Here is a 22,729-nt window from a genome sequence, read left to right as displayed (position 1 = left end):
TTTGTATAATATCCATCAAGCTGGTCTTGTCCAAAAAACTCTCTCCCTCTCTCTCATTTCCCATATCCAATCAATGAACTGATAAGTCCTGCCTCCATTTCCAAAGTATTTATTGAATCCATCTATTTCTTTCCATGACACCACTACCACTATTTTTCCCCTAAACCAGAGGTGTCCAACCTGCAGCCAGGTTGATTTTGTAAGGCCTTTTTATTGCTTATTCATAGTGTTGGATATCACAAAAAATATGCACAGACCTTTGTTTTTGCTAATCAGCTTTCCTTAGAGTTTGTGTATTTAATATGTGGTCCAAGATAACTCTTACTCTTCCTTGGACACCCCTGCCCTAAACTATATATCTCCTCAATGGCCTGACTTCCTTCCATTCTTGCTGAATTCTCTGCCTCCTACTCAAAATCTATTCTACCACAGAACAATCTTTATAAAATACAAATCAAATAAGATCATGGCACTCTACTGCATACAAGAATCCCATGTGGTCCAGTCTCCTGCAAAGTCTCACACCCCACCCACTCATCTCTTTCACTCTCTCACTTGCTCATAGCACTCCAATTACACTGGCTTCCTTTTCTGGACTTCAAACATTCTAAGCCCTTTCTTGCTTGGACTTTTGTACTCGCTATTCTCTCAGCCTGCATAGTTTTCAGTAGCTGGTTGGCTCCATCCTTTCACCCTCTAGTCTGTTAAACTGTTACCACCTCAGAATCTCTGATCACTCTTTCCAAAGCAGCATCCCACAAGCTACCCTTTTACTCTTTATCATATTGCTGTGTTTATACCCTTCATAGCATGTATGAAAGTACCTTTTATTAATTTATTGTCAGTCTCCTCACAATGGGATGTACACCCCTTATGGGCAGAGGCCCTGCACTAGTGCCCACTGTTGTACCTCATAAAGCCAGACATATAGTAGATGCTCAATAAATAAGAATAGTGGAATGAAGGTATGTATGAATGAATGAATGCTGCTAGCACTTAATATTTTTTTTTTTTTTTTTGTAGAGACAGAGTCTCACTTTATTGCCCTCGGTAGAGTGCCGTGGCATCACACGGCTCACAGCAACCTCCAACTCCTGGGCTTAGGCAATTCTCCTGCCTCAGCCTCCCGAGTAGCTGGGACTACAGGCGCCCGCCGCAACGCCCGGCTATTTTTTTGTTGCAGTTTGGCCGGGGCTGGGCTTGAACCCGCCACCCTTGGCGTATGGGGCGGGCGCCCTACTCACTGAGCCACAGGCGCCGCCAGCACTTAATATTTTAAAATAGCTATAAACATATAAGTCTTATGAGTTACCTGAAGAGATAGTAGGCATTAAGGCTAAGGCTTACCACTATAGGTAAGTGTTTTGTACACATTAAACATAAAATAAATATTTGCTGGGAGGAAGGATAAGGATTGAGGGATATAGAGGGATGGAGGAACAGATAGATGGAAGAAAGGAAGAAAGGGGGGGAGGGAGGGAGGAATCTGTATTTTACAATGGTAATTCACCAAACCAAGGAAAGGATCTGGAGAGGACAGGCAACAACAGCACAGTGATTAAGAATACCAGATTTTGGTGTCAGACCTTGGCTTGAATTCAGGCTCTGACACGTCCTAGCATAGTGCTCTCATTTGTAAAACAGTAATAAAGCATACTTTATAGGGCTGTGCTTTACCATAATGCATGGCATATAGTAAAATAGATCCCTTTTAGAGATGAGCAATTTTCTAATCTTAAAGCAAAAAACTACTGTGAAATTTTTCCTCAAGTCTGTCATGTCAAAGTTAGCATAACTTAGGATACTTTTCCTTTGAAAAACTGAGAATAACTCTCTACAACAGTGGTTCTCAACCTTCTAATGCCACAGCCCTTTAATACAATTCCTGTGGGTCGCGATCCCCAGGTTGAGAACTGCTGCTCTACAACTTTCCTAAGGTTGAGCTCAACAGGGACAGGACTCCGATTCCCAAGCCCATCTTTACGTACACACCTCTGCACTGACCGCTGACTTGACAAAGGGTCAAAGTTACTTCTTACCTGAAGAGTTTTCCCTGAAGGTCTTCTATACCAGTCATGGCAATAGTTCCTCCCTGCCAGCAGACGGAGATAATATAATTGAGTGTATGATAGTATTCTAAAAAGAACACTGCTGGCTCACACTCCTTAGCAGACTGTTTCCCAATTAACCAAGCAACATCATAACTCTGAGGAAGAGTCTGCTAGGCAGAGAAGACCTTCAAGGAGCCAGATATCACTGGCAAACAGGTTTATCTTAATCGAAAGTATTCACCAAAGCAGTCTTGCCTACCTAATACCAAAGGTCTTACAAAGACCATCCTGAAAGTAAGCTCTGTGCCAATCCAACATCTTGAGAAATGCAAACACAGTGAGAATCATGCGAAGCACTACTGTACTCACCTTTCACTCACATAATTAAATTAACTTTCTTTCCCCACTGCTTTCTTTACCTCTCTAGCCTTTCAAAATCTAGGCTACACTACTGTTTCTAAAACTTCTTTGATCTCAAGAATCACCCAGGAAAAAAAAAAGAATAGGTATTGATATGGGAAAAATAACCACAATGTGCTGTAAGAGAATCAAAAGGCTACAAGAGAGTATGGTTTTTAGTTGTAAAAAAACAAACAAAAACAGGCCTCCATGATACATACAGGAAAAAAAGAGATAGGAGGGAAGGATTCCAAAATGTAAACAGATTCTCTGACAAGTATGATTGTAAGTGATGTTTCTTTTCTTTATTCCTAGGGTAACCAAAAATTTCAAAATGAGTAACTTAATCATCAAAATTTTTTCTTTAACTTCTAATACTCAGGTAAAAATCTGCCATTCCCAACTTCCTTCAGAATGAGAAAAACGACCATACAACTTAAAGAGCTGCAACAGCCATTTTAAAATACTGACTTCAGTTTCTTATTTTAGATGCAGAAGAAACCTATCTCCAGCCTAAAGTTCAGACTTACTTTTTTCAATAGCATCTAATTGTGCCTAATAATCAGTTCAAAAGCACACAAGTTTGCTGAGCATGTATAGTCTGGACAACATGCTGAGAAGAAAAGTCACACTCCCTGCCCTACCAGAGTCCAAGGCAGGCAGAGAGCAGCATATTATATACATACTATGTATATGTATTACCACATTTTACAAGCACCTCCGTGAAGGCTGCAAATGTACTTGCTCAATCATCTTTCTCATTCATTACTGATAAACTTAACACTTTGAAGAACTGGCACCTTCTCCCACAGGAGGTCCCCACTGACCTCAGTTCTGCCTACAACCCAGGTTGATTCCTCACAATCCAATAGGATATGCCATTTCTATTCTCTTACCCCTCTCTCTAACACATCTGGAAGCTCTTCTTTCCATCACAATCCCAACAATTTATACCAATGCATTCTCCATTACAGGCAAAACCCAACCAACTTCTCCAAATTGATCTTTACTAACTCTACCCTAGATGGCTAATAACTTCCCCAATTTTTAAAACCTGACAGGCTATTATTTTACCCAGCTCATTCCTGAGCGTCTAATAATATGGATTACTTTACAAAATCCTCTCTAAGCTTAACTCTAAGATGCAATAATCACTTGCTTGACATCTTCTTCATAATCCTTACTATTTTATTTCTCCAGGGCTTACTGGGGGATCCTGGAGATGAAGAGGGTAACTATCTGTTACTCTCTTGACCAGGATCCCTATTCCCCACCAGCTCAGCCCCTTTCTATGCTAGTAGACTACACAATATTATAAATAATCACCTGACTACGTCACTTGAGTGCTCTAAACTAGAACTATGAAGTAGACATTCATTTGTTCTACCTACTTTATCAGGTAGACTCTTCTGCTTCCTCAGTCCTAATAACTAGTCTTCCACCAAATCCAATCAATGTGGCCTCCTAAATGGTTCTCCATCTCCGTAGCTACTGCCTCAATTCAAGCCTGTTTATGATGGGCAATCCCATCATTTGTATTCTCACCTCCTTCCCTTATACATTATCTATAAAGTTCAAGTCAACCTCTCAAACTTAAAACCTCCAAACACCTCAACTCCCTAATACCCAACTATAGCGTAAAACCCAAACTTCCTATCTCTGACCTGCCTCTCTCTCTCTTCCTGTGAAACATCTGACCTTCAACAAATAGGACATGTCCCCTTTGAGAGCTTCTGTGTCCCTCAGCACTTGTGGGAGTCCTCTGGAAGTCTGTCTCCCTCACCACACTACGGATGCTGAGATAGGGATTCCAGATACCTCTTCATCTCCAGGATCAACAATCTACTACCCAGTGACTGCTCCCCCATAGTATCTCTGGTTTCTTGGATGGATATATTTAAAATTATCTTATAAACTTTTTGGCAAAAATGAAGGGCAGTAAAACTAACTTCCATAATTACCTCTTCATTCTTTAGTAAACAACCTGAGCCTCTACTCAAGAGGTCAAATCTATACCCTTGGAAGAAAGACAGAAGTTTTAGGCACCCTGGATTACAAAGCTTTTGGTGAACTATCGAAGTTCCTTTGCCTCTACACAGGAAAAGACTCAGGAAAAGTTGATGAACCATCCTAGCTACAGAGACTCTTAAGTACCTGTGCAACACAGTGCTTGCTTTGGATGTAATTGATGCTACAGTCCAGTCCATATTTGACCCAGAACTCTAGATTTATTCATTGACCCTGGCTCACTCCCCATGTCATTTCTCCTTACCTTCCTTCCCCAGATCTCAAGGTTCTCTCACAAATGCTGCTGATAATCTTAATATTAACTTGGTTAATGCTAAAATTCTAAACTTCTAGAGCAAAGCGTCATTAAGGTGTTTTTGATAATTATAAAACAGGAAACTACGCACGCCACAAGCGCATTTAAATTCCTAAGACGTGAAAAAGTTATTTGTACCATAACAGGACCTAATGATTGAACTCATTTAAAAGAGAAATAGTCTTGGTCCAAATCATAACTATTTCAGAAAAGAATTAAATCCAGTACCTGCACCCACAGTGGCATTCACAGAAGCCTACACTTTTCTGGGCAGAAATTGGTAATGGTAAACCAACCACTTCCTTTGCAAAACCAGCACCTTTGTTTAGCTAACCATAAATGACCAAATATCCCTGTTATTGAGGAGGTGAGGATCCTATTTCAATATTCTTTCTATTGCGAATCCTAAGGTTCTTCCCTTCTTTTCATACAAAGCAATTTACTTTCAAGAACACCCCCACATGGCGAAATTGTCAAATTACTGAGACTCTCCAGCAAATATAAAAACATGAAACATTTTTTACACAAAAAATAGTAAACCAGAAACTTATATTATCTCCATCTGCCTGAGTGCAGAAATTATGGCCAAGATCTGGAACTATCAAAGAAGAACAGACAATATGTAACTACTAAAAAATTGGCTGTGCAATGTTAGAATTAAGGAAAGCTTTACACAGTGACAAAAATAAATCAAGGTTACCTCAGAACAAGATTTTGCTTGTTTGGAAACCAGGCTTCCATTATTTTCAGAAGACTTGCGTTTGACAGCTGTGATTCTTGTAGAATTACCTAAAATATTTAAAAATGGGTAAGTTGGCTTCACTATTTCTCTTAATGTGAGAAGAAAGAGGAAAGAGGGGAAGGAGAAGAAAGAATATTTTAATCAAACAATGTATCCTTACCACATGTCACAAGGTTATCATGTACAACTTCAACATGAATTAGTGATGGATCAACAATTTTCAGTGCTGGAATCTTAAAAATAAATAAAACAAAGATACTGGAAAATGAACAAATGCTTGAGAATATACTGAAAATTAGCCCCTTTAACATAATGTTTAGGGGCTTTTTACTAATAATTTCCTTTTAAAACAACTATGATAATTTCTATTTCTACTCTAGTATTTTAGTATAAAACAATAAAGGCATTTAGCTCCTAGATCATAAATCCCTTGTATAATTTATCTTGCCCCATCAAGTTACCTTACAGTTATCATTGTCTTTACCTCCTCACAGTTGACTTGAAGAGTTTTTGATGCTGGGTTTCCATTTACAACAGTTGCTGAAAACCACTGAGTAGATGGATTCAAGCTATAAATTTTTACTTCTGAGCCAACTAAGTTTTTGTCACCTAAAAAAAAAAAAAAAAATTATTTGACCAATCTATATTATCTCCCAATAGTACCATCATCCAGGATAACCACTTCCTAAGTCTTTAATAAAAATTCAGTAAACAAAAAAAAAATATTAAAGTAATCACCATAAACATAAGATGACAGGTGTTTCAGCAAACAGAGGAGAAAATTTAAACTAGTTATTTTAAAATTCCCTTTTCCTATGAGTTTGTCTTAGAGGGGCAACGTAGTTGTATCAGATCAAATAGTATCAGACAATTTACTCATTGTCCTTGTCCTGGGTAGAACTGTAGAGGAACCAAATTAAGTAACCTCATAAGGAATGCTAAATCTGATTTTTAAAAAAACTTATGATTGCAGAAACTCATAACAGTAAATGGCAAAGTACAGAGTATAAAATTAACAATGTCTTATCAATTTTACAGGGCTGAAATTCATATCAAACTCCATGTCAAAACAGAGCTGAGCTTTTTAAATATCTACTTTACTTTTATAGTTCCACATAATTCCTAAATTTCCAAATTTTAGAGACTTTAGACTACACCCTTCAGGCATCTAGTTGTATAGATGTATAGTTGTATAGATAAGGCAACAAAATTTCTTTTTTAATTTTTAAATTAAAAAACAATTTTTAGAAAAAGAAATTTTTTTTTTTTTTTTTTTTTGAGACAGAGTCTCATTATGTCATCCTTGGTAGAGTGCTATGTCATCACACTCACAGCAACCTCATACTCTTGGGCTTAAGTGATTCTCTTGCTTTAGCCTTCCAAGTAGCTGGGACTACAGGTGCCCACCACAACACCCAGCTATTTTTTTTGTTGCATTTGTCATTGATTGTTTAGCAGGACCGGGCCAGATTTGAACCTGCCAGCCCCAGTGTATGTGGCCAATGCCCTAACCACTGACCTACAGGCACCAAGCTAGAAAAAGAAATTTTAAGGAGTGAATTAGTGAGAGGAGCTAAACCCTAGCTTCTTACAAGCTGATTAATCATGTGCCAACTCATGAACTATCACGAATAATCCAAATACCTTGCAAAAGATGGCTTTCATCTAAATGTTTCACAATCAAAGCTTGAAATTCTTTACTGACGTTGTGATTATCCATAAGAGAAAGTCGAAGACTGTTTACATCCTGAGAAATGAAAGATCATTACTTGTTAAGGTAACAAGAAGAGTTTGAATTCCATTGGCTATTTCTATTGGTTTAATCAGATGGGTTAAAGCAGTGTCAACTAGCCATCTGATGGCACCGTACCACTGCAATTCCAGTAAACTGGATAAGTCAAAAAGTCAGAAACCAGGTGATCACTAGTATAGGGCAACTAAAGTGCAGCTACCCTAAGCTCAACATGTGAGAAATATTAAGAGTAGCTCAAAGAATAATTTTAAACATAATATAACATAACATATTTGGCTCTGGGAACATAATGAGCAAACTAAACTGATCAATCCAATTAAATAACATTCTGTATCCCAAACACTGGGAATAAAGAAATCATAAATCCAAATGGAAGACAGGTGTTATGTTCTATTCTTTGAAATTGCTGTTCTGTTATGGGGGCAAGACATGATTGCAAGAGGGACTTTACCTAACAATTGCAATCAGTGTAACTGGCTTATTGTACCCTCAATGAATCCCCAACAATAAAAAAAAAAAAAAAAGAAATTGCTGTTCTGGGTTTTCTGGGTTAATTTTCATTTTTCATTTTATTTTTATTAAGCACTACATAGCAACCACATGCTACTTAATACACTACAGAATCTTCTAGGAGGAATAGGTGCCATAACTGAGTTATTTTCTCATCATTCAGAAAAATACTACCTTCATCAATGTCTTCCAAACCCTCTGACACACAGTGATGATTAACTCCAGAGAAATGCAGGTCTCCTGCCACAAACACCATCGGTATAAATAATGAGTAAGCCTTTTTGCCTTGCCCCAATTAGTGAAACTGTGTGTACACAGTGCACACTCTGGGGATGAGCAAGCATGTGGGTGATTCCAGGGCCAATCATGAAGCACACCTCAGCCCAGTTATCTAGGCTAACACTCTACCTCTAGGTCTCTTAACTGGGACTGGACTTCTGTTCCATTCCGGGTAAGAAATTGCTGTTATTAACAACCAACTGAATTCATACTGTTTCATTTAACTTAACTAGTTTTCAAACACATTCTTCTTTACAAAAAGTAAGGGAGGTGGGAAGGACAAACAGAAAATCTGAATGAATAGCTGAAAGCTTCAGAGTAAGTTCTGAAACACTCCATTCTTGGCAGCAACTCCATTCTTGGCACTATTCCATAGTCTTCTGGCTTTGTGTGCACACCCAGTTATGATAAATGTATACAGAAACTGTCAATAGCAATAACCTGCAAACCAAATTCTAGCAAGGCAAAAAAAAAACAGTGCTAAACACAGAAGCCCTTCCAGTATCAGGCCTTTATGCTTTTTTGCCACTGTGAAATAGATACAGGCCAAGAATAGTTCATCCATTTCTCAAACTGGGAAGAATAACTAGTCTTTTAGAGAGGAAGGCTTTAGCCAAGGAACATTAGGAAAATCTAGGGTCTCCATAAGAGCTCAACATTAATTACCAGAATGGGTTTGTTTTATTTTGCTTTTTCTCAACTGTTCCCTGCTACTGCAATTTCAAAAATCTAATTGTATTCTCCAACTCTTATTACAAGATGAAATAGCACATTAATGGAGAGAACCATTAAGGGCCCTTCAATAAGGTAGAATAATTTTAGTCTGCCTAGGAGAGTTTTAGGACTCAACAAAAGCATGAAGATAGTTGTCCAAACACTTTGTCATTTTCTTACCCACAGATAACTGATTAAAAATTCAATTTAAAGGCAGACCTTAAATTTTGATTCAACTTTTGTGTATGTCAAATGATTTTTCAGGTGCTGTGTGGATGGATTACTTGGAGTGAATATCCTACTGGGGTAATCACATCTCCTAAAATGAAATATCATATAATAGAAGCCTGATGTGATCACCCACAAGGTAATGCCCTGACAAGCACTAAACTTTCATCACAATTAATATCAGTAAAAGTCAAGAGCACACATTATAGTCCCAACTAATTATACAGTTCATGCACATGAACTTTATGGCCTCTCTGTATATTAAAATTATACTAATGACAACATTCACACTGATGGCACACAGTACATCTTCCTCAGAACCAGTATAAACTTACTGATTTAGATTTTTCTTTTCAATTTCAAGAAACAAAACTAAGAGTTCTACTTTAACTGAAAAGCTTGGACACATGAAAGATGTGAATTCATATGACAATGTTAAGATGTAAATACTACTCTATCACTCTGTAAAGCAAAATACCTGCAACTTCTACGTTCCTTGGTCCTTATAAGCAAGTCAATCTTCCTTTTAAGGCAGGAAAAATATCAAGCTGTCTGCCTTATATATAAAGGTAACTTACATCTGAAATTACATCAATGAAATCATCTTCCTCTGTTCTATCTTAAACACTATAAAATAAGGTTCAGATAGTAAGACTTGTTTTCACTCACTTCTAGGACATGGAAATAAAAGTGAGACTCAAGAAGAGAGAATGCCAATGTTTTGGGCTTTCTAATAGAGGCCCAGGAATCCAATGACCATTGACCCTAAACTGCCTTTTAGCAAATAGACAGACTTAACAGTTCCACATGCCACAGAAGCAAGTCAGGTCTAGTTCCAAAGAATAATCCCCTTTGACTAGAAGTTGGAAAGAGGAATTATTAAGCTTCATAAATGACATCTAAAAGATGAATGTTATTATAAAACCAACATTATTCCAAGGGCAGTAACATGTGTTCATCCCCTCCCTTCCAACACTTTCATAACAAGTAATTACATATGGGCAAGACATACTAGCTTAAATGTAGGGGGGAAAGATGGGAGTTTTACAAGCTAATTGCATACAATTAACCTCCAGAGTTGACTGTCTCCCGACACTGAACACCTCCTTAAGTTGACCTAATTTACATAGACCAGACCTGCACATGTACTATCAGTACAGAAGACCTAATTCCTTTTGTTGACCACCTCTGTATGTTGACCAGTTTGTTGTAGTCCCTTGGGTGGTCAACTTACAGAGGTTCTACTGCATATGTATGCACACACACACGCACAATCTATTTTTATTATTCACAGTGGCTGTGTTCTATGAGGTTGCCAAAAACAATGTGTTAGCAAATACTGAACCATTGTTCCTGGAGGAGATAACAATGGTAAGTTCCTGCAAACCTCTCTCTAGTCATAATAACACTTTCATCAACCAATCAATACATAATCTTGTTATATGTGTTATATATGTGAATCAGCAATAATTATTTAATATATATTGCTGATTCATTAACCTTAAACTCATGGCCAAGGGCACTATAATTCATACCTGAACTAAGTTTATCTAATACAGATGTCTTTCATTCCTAGGATATACCACAGCATTTCAGCACTGCTTATGGAGACCATTTTAAACAGCAAGATCATCCAAAAAAGACAAAAAATATAGGACTAAATAGACCACAGAAAAGACACTTGTTTCCAGCATGGGAGCTGAAACAAGGCATAATATGACCCTATGTGACCTCAGCTGGGAATCTATAAATTTTACGGTTCTGAGCATGTTTGCAAGTGACTGTGAATATGTACTGATTTGGGCCCACTTATACTTGAATTTTCTTCCACCTCTGCCACCCAATTTGGGGGCCAGAGATATATTTTAGCAAGTAACTCAATTCACAAACACAGATTCAATGAATAATGACAACTGACTATATGGAGGTATGCATATATTTGCATGTGTGCATATATATATGCATATATATAAGATACATAATCAATAGTCTACCATTTTTTCAGTTTAAGAGATGAGGTCTCATTCTGTCACCCAGGCTAGAGTACATGGCACAATCAGAGCTCAACATAACCTCAAACTCTTGGCCTCACATTATACTCCTACCTCACCCTCCTAAGTAGCTAGGATTACAAATGTGAGCCACCATGACTAGCTAATAGTATTTTAAATATTATTTTCTTATCACCCAGGTGTTTCCATACACACACACCATCCCCTGTAGTACCCGTGCCCTTTCAATCCCAGACAGCCCAACCTAATGGCTAACATCAAGGGATGACCTCTAACAACTAACTGCTGAAAAGATGAGTGCTTTTCTCTGTTTGGTATCTGAATCAGAGCAATCGACATCAATAAAGCTAACCCTTGAACGATACAGCTTTGAACTACATGGGCCCACTTATACTTGGATTTTCTTCCACCTCTGCCACCTGAGAGATAGCAAGACCAACTGCTCTTCCCCCTCCTCCCAGTCTATTCAACCTAAAGATAATGAGGATGAAGACATTTATGATGATCCACTTCCACTTAATAAATATATTTTCTCTTCCTCATGATTTTCTTAACATTTTCTTTTCTCTAACTTATTTTATTGTAAGAATATAGTATGCAATACATGTAACATAAAATATGTGTTTATCAACTATTTATGTTATCAGTAAGGCTTCCAAACAACAGTAGGTTATTAGTACATTTTAAGAGGCTCAAAAGTTATACAAAGGTTTCTGACTGCAAGTGGCGTTGGCACAGTAATGCCTACATTCTTCAAGGGTCAAATGTACTTTACCTCTCATGTTCTAAGAGTTTTTATTTCTATTTTTCTGATTTAATACTGTTTCTATGTTTTACCTGTATGGGCTTCAAAAGGTCTCTGGACAGAAATACTCTTTGTTGATCTCCCAGAAAGCGAACAGAAGTTATGGATCCCAAACCAGCTTTGTCCAACAGAGATTTATATACCTAAAACAAAACAAAATGCTTTAGCACTTAAGTGCTGTCAGCTTAATTCTAAAAATAGAAACTGGCAATTTTCCACACATACAGAAAGTGACAAAGTTTTTCATTTGCTGCAAGTTATCTTGTAACAACTATGCAGCCATAGATCACATGATTTTTATTCAAACCTAATAATTTCAACCAGATACATGTTTGGGAGTCATTAACATAGAGGTTTCAGTCCACATATCCTTGCTTTCCTAAAAATTAATGCAGAAAATGTATATATATACATGTTTTTAACTGATTTTAACCAATTCTTAGCAGCTGGAAAAAAAGAAAGCCAAATTAACCTTAACCACAACCCTATATCCCTCAAAAATCTCCAATAGTTCTTCTTACTTAACTTGGCTAGTACTACATGCAAGACCCTTCAGAATTTTGGGTCATCCTCCTAGCCTTTCCAACTATCCAAATCTGATGCTTTCGCCTTCGAGCCCCAGCTCATGTCCCACAAAGCCTGCAGTGTCCTCTCCAGACAAGTGATCACTCTTCTTTAACTGAATTAACCACGTGGATACAACACAATCATATATTGATTTATAGTTATCTTGAGAACCAAAAAATATTATATGCCAGAGAGAACCTAACTGATTAATAAGATGAAGACTGGAAACCCTTCCAGGAGCAGGGCAACAGCTATTATTCAGCTCTACCTTCTTGCTGCCATAAGGAACCATCACAAGGCCTCAGTATTACCCTATCTTATAGTTTTCTTTTAAAGAGACAGCATAAATCTAGATTTTTAAGATGTACTCTCTGTATTTTTAAAAATAGGCAACTAATCGCTTCTCAGCCTTTTGGCTAAGATCAAGTGTAAAAATAGGCAACTAATTCAAATTTTATGAAAATACTGTGAGGGCCAAACCAAACAGATCTGTATGTTTACTGTAACTTTAGTCTCCTGGGCTCAAGTGATCCTTCTGCCCTAGCATACCAAGTAGCTAGGACTATAAGCACCCATCACCATACCCAGCTAATTGATTTATTTTTTATAGAAATTACTTTACCCATGCTGGTCTCGAACTCCTGGCCTCAAACAATCTTCCTGCCTCAGCCTCCCAGGATACAGGTATTATAGGAGTAAGCCACTATACCTGGTAGATACTCTTTCTCAAGTAAAGAACATGAGCTCCAAGAAAGTCAAGGGATTCACACAGAGTCACAGAGTTCCTAACAGGGCTGGCAAGAGATCCTAGCTACTTTTCTGACTTTTCCATACTTACACATCTATTCTATTATTTTCCAGAGGGTCAAATATAGACATTACATACATATTAGACATGATTAAGCCATGATGGATGAAAGGCCCTCTTCACATTTTACTCACTATTGCAGGCCACTGCACAATTCGTTCTGAAATTTCAGGTGACTTTCGTTCAGCCAAAACCAAGTTATGTTCTACTAAAAATGCTCTCCGGAGATGGCTGTAGACTTTTATCCATCTTCTCTTCCTCCATGATTCCCCCTCAAACTCCACACACACCTAGACAAACAAAAGTTAAAAAAGCAGATTTGATTAATAAAGTAAGCATGACAAATGCCACGTTGAACTATACTCTTTTTATGCTTCTTGAATCTTTTATCTGGATGTGCTATACCCATTCCAGGTTCTAGCCCACAATAAAATAAGCAGACATGAACCAAGCAAGCTTTGACTCCCAAACCACTGTGGAATACAGAAGTCAAGGGCTTCTGGGGCCTCTCTGTCCTCCAAGTAACCTCCTCTGAAGCCCAGAAACCAAAGAACCCCCACTTAGCAGGTTTCTACATATGTTAATTAGACATCTAAGCTTTGGGAATTGGAAGAAACACATTTGAAACCCAAAAGAAGTACTTGCATTTTAATTCTTTGTTGACCTTATATTTGGGTTTAAAATAATTCTCCCATCAACACAATCCACCGCCTGCTTTTGAATACTTCTAGTATTAGGATTTAGCTCAAGCCCTAATATATGGCACATCCTAATATAGTTTTCAGTTGAGTACACTGGAAAATTCATCTGAGAGTTTGGAGTCTAATACTACTTTGTTGTTTGCTAAACACAGAAAAAAGTTCAATAATAAATGACCCCATAGTTTCCCAGAATTACCTCTAGCTCCTTAAATAAAAATTAAACTACCTTTGAAATATTGTTTTCCAAGTACTGTAATTATAATGCTTTTTGCTTCTCACCTGAAAAACTCTTTCAACTCTAAGGCAATGACCCTCACAACGTGTATAAATATTTTAAGACAAAAATTCAGCCCCCAAATGGGTTTCTAGTAGGATGCAGAAGAATGGTTCACAAAATCATACTAACCAAAAACTCTACCTTATTATGAATATGCTACCTCTTAATTTGTTCTAGATCCTCTTTAATGTTTTTGTATTTTAATGATTATGATAAATTTCCTCAATATTCAGTATAAAAAACACTTTTTATTTAAAATTTTGGCCAAACCTATAATCCCAGCATTTTAGGAAGCTAAGGCAGGAGGATTGCTTGAGACCAGCCTGGGCAACATAGCAAGACTCCATCTCTACAAAAAAATCTGTCGAACTACCTGTATATAGTAATTCCAGGCTGAGGCAAGGAGCTTGTTTGAGGCCAGTAGTTTGAGGTTATATTGAGTTTTGATCATGCCACCCTGGAGACAGAACAAGATTTGGCCTCTTAAAATAGTAAAATAAAATAAATATCCCTCTTGGGCGGCACCATAGCTCAGTAGGTAGGGTAATGGCCACATACACCGAGGGTGGCAGGTGCAAACCCAGCCGGGCCAGCTAAACAATGACAACTGCAACAAAAAAATAGCCAGGCATTGTGGTGGGCGCCTGTAGTCCCAGCTACTTGGGAGGCTGAGGGAAGAGAATTGCTTAAGCCCAGGAGTTGGAAGTTGCTGTGAGCTGTGACGCCACAGCACCCTACCGAGGGTGACGTAGTGAGACTCTGTCTCAAAAATAAATAAATAAATAAATAAATGTCCCTTTTTGTACAAAAGAGATCTCGCATGTTGGTTTCAATGAATTAGTTAATAAATCTATGTATTGAGTCTGCTCATCATTTTATAGACATCTTTCAGATATTCCTTTCAACCTATGGTTTACTAACTAGTTAACTTTTCATTCATCTGTCAGAACCCAATTCAAAAATCCTTTTCTCAAAAAAATCTTCCCTTACCAAAGAGCCTTTCTATGGCAAGAGAGGTCCCCTTGCTCATTATACTCAAAGCTTTGTACTTTTCCTTCCTAGCACTTACCCACATTTTGCATTATTTATTTGTGGTTAACTGACATAAATTCTAATAGGTCAAAGTCTCTCTGCTCTTTCATTTACTATTGTACAACACTGGTATATAGTACCTTACGAGTCCTCAAATGTTTATTAAAATAAATCAATGAATAAATTTCTCTCTGAATTTGACTCCTACCTATTTCTCTCATCCACTTAGAAAGAAGTAAGTTCCCAACTATTATAGTGCTAGCCCCAGTCCCAAACTTTCTCCAGTCTATAGAATACCTCTAAACTCAATGAAATATAACATACCCTTCTTCTCCAACAAAACATGCATCCCTAACTTTCCAGTCAACTTTGCCTAGGAAGCTACACAAGTTCTTGGTATGGTAGGCTTTTAACTTTGCAGTTATTACTGAATACTTTCTAACACCTACAGGGCAAGGCCTGCTATATATATAACTCTCTGGTTATATATACATCAGAACCTCTGTAAGTTGACCATGTAAGGGACTGTAACTGTAATTTGTAGTCCAAATTGTGTTCTCTCCCCCATGCTCTCCTGGCCTATACCACCTGACTAATAAGGTCGAAATACACAAATCAACATATTGAACTAGGCCTACTGTACTGAAACATACATGTGGTACATGTCTGATTTATGAAACTCAGGTCAACTTAAGGAGGTAGTCAATGCAGGGAGGTGGTCAACTATGGAGCCTTTATTGTATTATACATCACTGTGAAAACCAAATGGTTTTTCACAAAGATGTGCGTAAACTGCCCATTTTCCTTGCTGTTTCCCAGCCACAGAATCAAGATCCTCTGAAACTTCCCCTAAATTAACTAGTTTTTCTGCCCAATTATTCACATCAACCTCAAACACAACCTAGTTTTAGGTGATAGTCTCCCCACCTATCAGCAATATAGTGCAAGAGGAATGGGCACATACAAATTTTGTAATCAGAGATCTGGGTTTGAATTCCAGCTATATTGAAGCTTTCTTGAAATGATTTTACATACATAAAATACGTACAATTACAAAGGAAACCAATTAACCTCCAACCCAAGAATCCTTGCTTAAGTCTAAACTCTCTGAATCCTGTTTTACTAGCTTTAGAATTAAAAAAATAATACTTGTCTCTCGTTGAATTGTTAGTTATTATTGTAAAAGATAATGTATGTGAAAGAACTGGTGGGGAGAGGGTCCTTCAATATGATTATCTATTAATCAGCTATTAATCAGCTAGTAATTATCTAATAACTAGTCAGCAAAAAAGGTGAAGAATTAAGTTCTTAGTTCTAAACTGATGAGATTTGATCTTTCTTTAATAATCCTTCAACAGTCTTCTATCAAAACCATGTATGTCTTTTATTTGTGCCTGAGGTCAGAGGTTTTATTATATGTATAGTTAGTATTTAAGGACATTCTCCAAAAAATAAGCCTCTTTTGCAACTATTTCTATAAATTTTTTTTTAATTCAGAGGAAACTAAAGTGACTTTAACCAGTCATGCAAGCTGACAGATATAACTAGATTCCAGACCAAATTGTGTTCTTTCCCCAGGGCCCTCCTGGCCTATACTTCCTGACTAAAAAGGCCAAAAAAAGGCTAATTATGATTCACTACCCATAATTTCCAAATTTATTCTTTTTTCAAGTAGCACATTTTGTAAATGTGCACATCATTAGCCTATCCAATACCTTGACCAGATGTTTGATATTCCAGATTCTCTGAAGCTAATTCAGATAGAAAATCTCTTTATATGAATATTATATCTAACCAAGCTAATCTCAAAATCTTCCACTCTTAGCACATAGTCATCTTACCTGAGTATATGATTATGAAAACCATCAGAAAGGCCAAGAAAAGTTTCCAAGTTTAAAAGTTAAGAATACAGAATGGCATGGTTTTCAGTCAAGAAGTTTTAATTACATACCCACTCCATGCTCAGCACTACAATGCAGAATACCACTTACTTCACTACTCCACAAATTAAGGAATTAATTCATTATACTTCTAGTTGTGCATTCTTACACAAGTAAGTAAAATACTTGTCTAAGATCTCAGAGTTCAGCATTCATTTATAAGGGGTAAACAGTTTCTATTATCCTGTGCTAAGTTTCTCATTTTACATAGCTTGACTGGCAGCAACCAACATTCAAGCTCCAATTGTATGCAAGGATGAAAGATGAGGCATTGGTCAAGGCACCCAACTGATGACTACAGCAGGAAATGGTATGTGGCACACACAGAACAAGGACTACTTACCTGGTAAGTACACCTCCTAGGACTAAGAAGGGGCAGAAAACCCAAGGAAAAAGTAGTTTTAAAGGAAGAGATGGACAACTTGAGAAGGAGGGCATCAATAGCATACATAATTATGTGAACACCATCAATTAGGAAGCAACTTGCTTCATTCCCAAGTAGAAAGAGTAGGATAAAATAAGATTAAAGAAGTGCTTATAACCACATCGAACCAAATCTGTTGCTACTACAGATGAAGAGAATGCCACTGTCCTATCCATAGACGCTTTCTAAACTTTTTCTCCATAATAGAGCTTAATAATTTTATGACCCCTTCATTTATCTGTTCAAACATTTGAGCATAGAACTACATGCCAAGCAGTGTTCAGGGTGCTAGGGATACAGAGACTAGCAAAATGAAAGTGCTCTAACATCCTTCTAACTGAATATTAAAGCCTAGTGTTTAAGGTCTGGAGATAAACTTGGACACAAACTTGGACAAATTACTTAATTTCTTTAAGACTCAAATTTTTTTTTTTTGTGGGTTTTTTTTTTTTTTTTTGGCAGGGGCTGGGTTTGAACCCGCCACCTCCGGCATATGGGACCGGCGCCCTACCCGCTGAGCCACAGGCGCCGCCCAAGACTCAATTTTTAACCATAACAAACTATGGTGTATTATCTGGATATTTGTGAGGATTAAATACCACATAATAACCATTTAATCGTTATTATCTACTGTTAGTATGTCTTCACCTTAATGTCTTTGTAATCAACTAACAGATACATTGTATTTGTGTCACTTAAGTAACTTTGTTTCCGTCTTTCTCTAAGTGAAACAAAGTTAACAAGCCTTGGCCTCCTTTAATATCATCAACAACGACAGTCCAGATTTGTATTTGTACTAATACTAGAAAAAAGTTACATACTACTTGAATTTTATTTATTCATATTCATCTCAACTGATGATGATGACTTTGAGCCAGCCCAAAGTTCCCCAAAAGCTTAATGCCACTAAGCCCAAGTGTTAGCATGGTCTTAGTTACTTGGTTTCTGCCTGCATTTCCTAAGCACAAATTGATTTTTGTGTTTTAAAAGCCCACCTTTTGTTAAATACAACATGGCTCCTAAACATGAGCCAGTTACTTCATCTGCTACTCAACTAAGGAATGTAAAGATAAATCATGATTTAAAAAGAGAAACAGAATAAACTGGCATGTCACATGAGGGCTGAACTAAGTCTGTAGGTAAGCCAAAAATCTAATCTAGTCAAAATTGTTCTTAAATTTAAATCCCAGCTGTCTTTGAGGCAGGCACCAAAGTGCGGTGAGGAAGACACACAGAAAAACCTGGATTGAAATTCTCTCTCCACCACTTAGTAACTAATTTCACAAGTCTAAACAAAGCTACTTTTCCTATATCTATTTCCTCATTCTGAAAAAGAATATCACCACCTCCTCAAACGTTGAAGGAGGCAGGGAAATGTGAAAATTAAATAAACAACAACAACAACAAAAATTAAATAAGAACCCCCTAGACTCCTTGCCTAATCCAACAGGTACTCAATCACTGCCAGGGAAAAGAACACTTAGTCTCTTTTCATCTGCCAAAGAACTAAAGACTGTAAGCTTTAAATAAAATCTTATTTCCATTCGAATCATATAAAAACAAGCACAGAGAAAATTTTACTTGGCAGGTGAAATAAACCATAACAACCAAGACTGAAATCTAGTATACAAAACCCATTTTACACAGGAAGTTTATTAGTCTAATACAAATAGGTTGGCCATACCTGTACCACAACCCATTTGCTCTATAAACATCAAAACCTGATTTGGTAGAGAATGACTGGAATGGGAAAAACCCAAACCTTATAGGAACCCTTCTGTGGCACAGCTCAACAGATGTGATGGTTAAGAGGGTAGCCTCTGAGTAAAACTTCTGTATTAAACAGAATACAGACTATACCAATTCTTAGGTATGAAACCTTCAGAAAGATACTTACTATCCCTCAGGCACAGTATTTTCATCTGTAAAACGGAGGCAGGAGGCAACGTTCATACCTACTTCCAAGATCTGCTCTAAGGATTAAGTAAGATCAAGGCTGTGAGATGCATGGCAATATGTTTGGCATGTGCTCAATGATTATTTCTCCTTTCAACATGAAGATAAGATGCATAGGCATTAAAATATATAACCGCATATCCTTTTCCTCTGCCTTTTGCAGACTAACACTAGTTTCGGCATGGACTGTCACCGTGAAAAGTGCTCAAATGAAGTGTTTCAGAAATCAACATGTTATCAACTGCCAATGCTAAAACTTGTTTCCTTTATTTGAAAGCATAGTTTTCAAGAAAAAGCAAAGATGATGACCAAGTGAAGATACAATTACCCAGAGTGTAAATATCTTCTGACAAGCTTCCTTCAAGTTATCGCCACTTTAGAGTCTTTGTTAGGAACCTTTTTTCAGTTATTTTTGCACAAAGGAGTCTTTGTTGGTATAATAGCTTCCTCACTGGTTGTTCCCAGACAATCCTTTCAAACCAATACTTCTATTAGGGAGCACAATCAGAATTCATCTCCTTAGAAAGATGTAACAGAAAAAGGTTCCAAGTGTCATTCTGATTTTAAAACTCACTGGCTGCACTTGTTCCCATTTCTCTCCCTCCCCTCAAAATATTCAAATACGATATTTTGAAGCCATTCCTCCAATACACCATAAATGGTACAGCTCCACCCCATCCCTCCATATATGGTCACATTCCACACCCACACACGGACTCTTCGCAGACAACCAGAAACCCACCCCGTGCCCTGACCCACCGTATACGGACAAATACCCACCCTAACCAAGCTCCTCCCCCATACTCACTCCATTTTTGACAAGTCTAAAAGTTTTTATTTTTAAAGTTGAGTGGGCAAATTAAGAGGAACAAACAAAAACCTACCTGAAAGTACTTATAAGCACTAATCCTCAAGTCTTTACGATTCCAAATGTTACCCACTTGCCCAACCTAATACTAACAATACTACTCCTCCTCCTGGAGAAACGATCCCACAGCCCGAGTGGGGCACTTCACCGGCATTACTCAAGCGTGTCTCAACAACCCTAAGCCCATTATTAAACACAGGCAGCCAGGGACTCTAGGCCAAACAGTCCTCAGTTCTACACAACCATTTCAAAGACTTCCAAGGTCTAGTTTTCTGCACCTTCAGATCAGACGCCAACTTTCCAATCGCCCTTTTTCAGAAAACCGAGGGAGGGGGCCGACTGTCGGGTTACCAAGGTAACTGCGAAACGTCCGGAACCGTTTTACCTTTAGGTCTTTCTTGGTAACATCGGTATGGGAGACAGCTCGAATGGTCCCAGAGAGCCAGGGCCACTCGGTGACGCGCTCCACGTCCCAGCTGTCTTGGCCACCTTCGCTGCCGTCGGCTGCGGACAGAGTGAGGAATCGCTTGCCCACCAATACCGGCCAACTTTCTCCGAGCGTGAGCACCATGGTTTCCACGCCTAAAGGAAGGGCTCCTCCCTGCCAAAACACAAAAACAAAATGCGACGGGGGCGGCCACTCGGAGGGGGCCGGGAGGGGACGGCGGGGAAGGGATCCCAACCCCGCGGCGAGGCCGCGACCCCAGCTGGACCCGGACCGGAGCCGTCCACCCGCGCCCTCCCCGCCCCCGACTCCCTCCCCCACCGCAAACACGGGCCCAAACGCCGCGTGACCCTCGTTCTCCCAAGTTTCGCTTTTCTAAAACCTTAAACCTAAACGCAGAGGGAGTAAGGGGAGAATTATTTGAAGCTCAAGTGGATTTTAAGTGTTCATCCCACACCCCGAAAAAGAAAAGGCCCCCAATGCAGAGGGCCTGTCCCAGGCGGCCAGGTCCCCGCCCCAGGCGGCCCCGCGGGGAGGGTGGGCGAGCCCGCGATTCCCCACTTGCCCCACCGCCCCACCCTGGCACCCTGATTCCCGGCTGTCGACCCCCGGGACCCCGTTGCCTGGGACTGCGCAGCGGCGACGGGGCCGCGCGCTCTGTGCCTTCACCTTTCTTCCTCCTCTCCCCACAGCCGAGGCCGCGGCGCTCTTACCCCGCCTCCCGCCTCCCTGAGTCACCGGCGACGGCCGCCGTTTCCAGCCGCCCAACCGACTCCAGCTCTGACTTGGTTCAAGAGCTCTCACAAGACACGCACAGCCTCCCAGGCCCGCCCCCTCGGAGCCGCTTCGGCCGTTCATTGGCTGAGGCACAGGAGCTGGGCGAGGCATGTGGAGAAACAGACTATCACCATTGGCAGAGCTGGAGAGGGCGGGGCAAGAGAAAAAAACAATTCCTTGGCTGCCTCCTCCCTCTACCCCTCCCCCTTCCGACTCCCGGGCGACCCCCATTAGGTTAAAGTACACAGAGAGTAAGCGAGAGATCCCTCCGCCAAAGGACTATTCTTTCCATTTATTGCTTCACGGTATACAAAAAAGTCCCGCGAAATCAGTTATCAACTTTGAGGACCGGAAAAAAATTGCTGTGACGCACACATAATACTAACTGACGAGATCCTAGACTGGAAATGGCTATTGGATTGCTCTTCAAGAGCGTATGCTGTCGACCGAAGAAGGGCCTTCTACTTGGCGGAAGAATCTCACAGGAAGAGGTGAGACCGAAGCAGAGACATTGGGGGAGGGAAGAGCAGGGAACGTGCGGTTTCAGGCGTACTCAGCTAGAGGGAGGAGCGACAGTGCTCTGTAGGCTGTTTGCGCAGGCGCCTTGCGGAGCAGTAGCTCGAGCTTGGGCTGATGGGTGAAATGGCCGCGGGAGGCCCGACTCACGTGGTGCTGATCATGGAACTTCTAAAGTCCGCCATTTTGAGGGGTAAATGAAAAAAGGCATGGAGTTATTGGGAAATGATGTTCATTAAATATAAACCAAAATAAGCCAGTCAGTATAATGTAGAATTTTTTTATGTAAAAGGGGGAGGAGAAGATATTCTGAGAATTACAAAGAAATAGAGAGATGAAGGCCATATTGAATGATGCAAGAACTATGAAAGAGAAGGTGATTGAAGGACAAAGGAGATAGGTGATTGTATGCTTTGGATTTGAAGTATTTTGGTTGAATGAAGAAATGGAATAAGGAATTGAAGACCTCTTTACAAAGGCTTATGTTTGATACTGCATCACATGTAATCCTTAAAGTAGTGAATGAAGAAGTCATGCTATCGGTTTTACAGAGGTGAGAACTGAGAATCAGGATAACGTTCAGAAACCTATTTTAGGAATTA

General features: G+C 39.1%; 1 protein-coding gene and 1 pseudogene across 3 annotated transcripts in view; one reads left to right on the top strand and one right to left on the bottom strand.

Moving 5' to 3' along the window:
- KDM3A (lysine demethylase 3A) overlaps nt 1-21,844 on the bottom strand; it is a 55,355-nt gene extending 33,511 nt beyond the window's left edge. For 2 of the 3 annotated variants that reach the window (XM_053587662.1, XM_053587665.1), the window contains exons 1-8: nt 21,548-21,844; nt 20,775-20,990; nt 13,326-13,481; nt 11,849-11,959; nt 7,160-7,262; nt 6,000-6,124; nt 5,676-5,748; nt 5,474-5,562 (exon numbers count right to left, since the gene is read on the bottom strand). In XM_053587662.1, the coding sequence (XP_053443637.1) occupies nt 5,474-5,562; nt 5,676-5,748; nt 6,000-6,124; nt 7,160-7,262; nt 11,849-11,959; nt 13,326-13,481; nt 20,775-20,960 (843 nt within the window). In that variant the 5' untranslated portion in view covers nt 20,961-20,990; nt 21,548-21,844. Of the gene's footprint in view, nt 1-5,473; nt 5,563-5,675; nt 5,749-5,999; nt 6,125-7,159; nt 7,263-11,848; nt 11,960-13,325; nt 13,482-20,774; nt 20,991-21,503 lie in introns of all 3 variants that reach the window. The other variant, XM_053587664.1, reaches the window with a different exon arrangement.
- LOC128585013 (uncharacterized) lies at nt 12,780-12,919 on the top strand (annotated as a pseudogene).
- Nucleotides 21,845-22,729: the final 885 nt, after the last annotated feature.

This window comes from Nycticebus coucang, chromosome 4, assembly GCF_027406575.1.
Source record: "Nycticebus coucang isolate mNycCou1 chromosome 4, mNycCou1.pri, whole genome shotgun sequence".
NCBI classification, from domain to species: Eukaryota; Metazoa; Chordata; class Mammalia; order Primates; family Lorisidae; genus Nycticebus; species Nycticebus coucang.
This window is presented reverse-complemented; position numbering and strand designations above follow the sequence as displayed.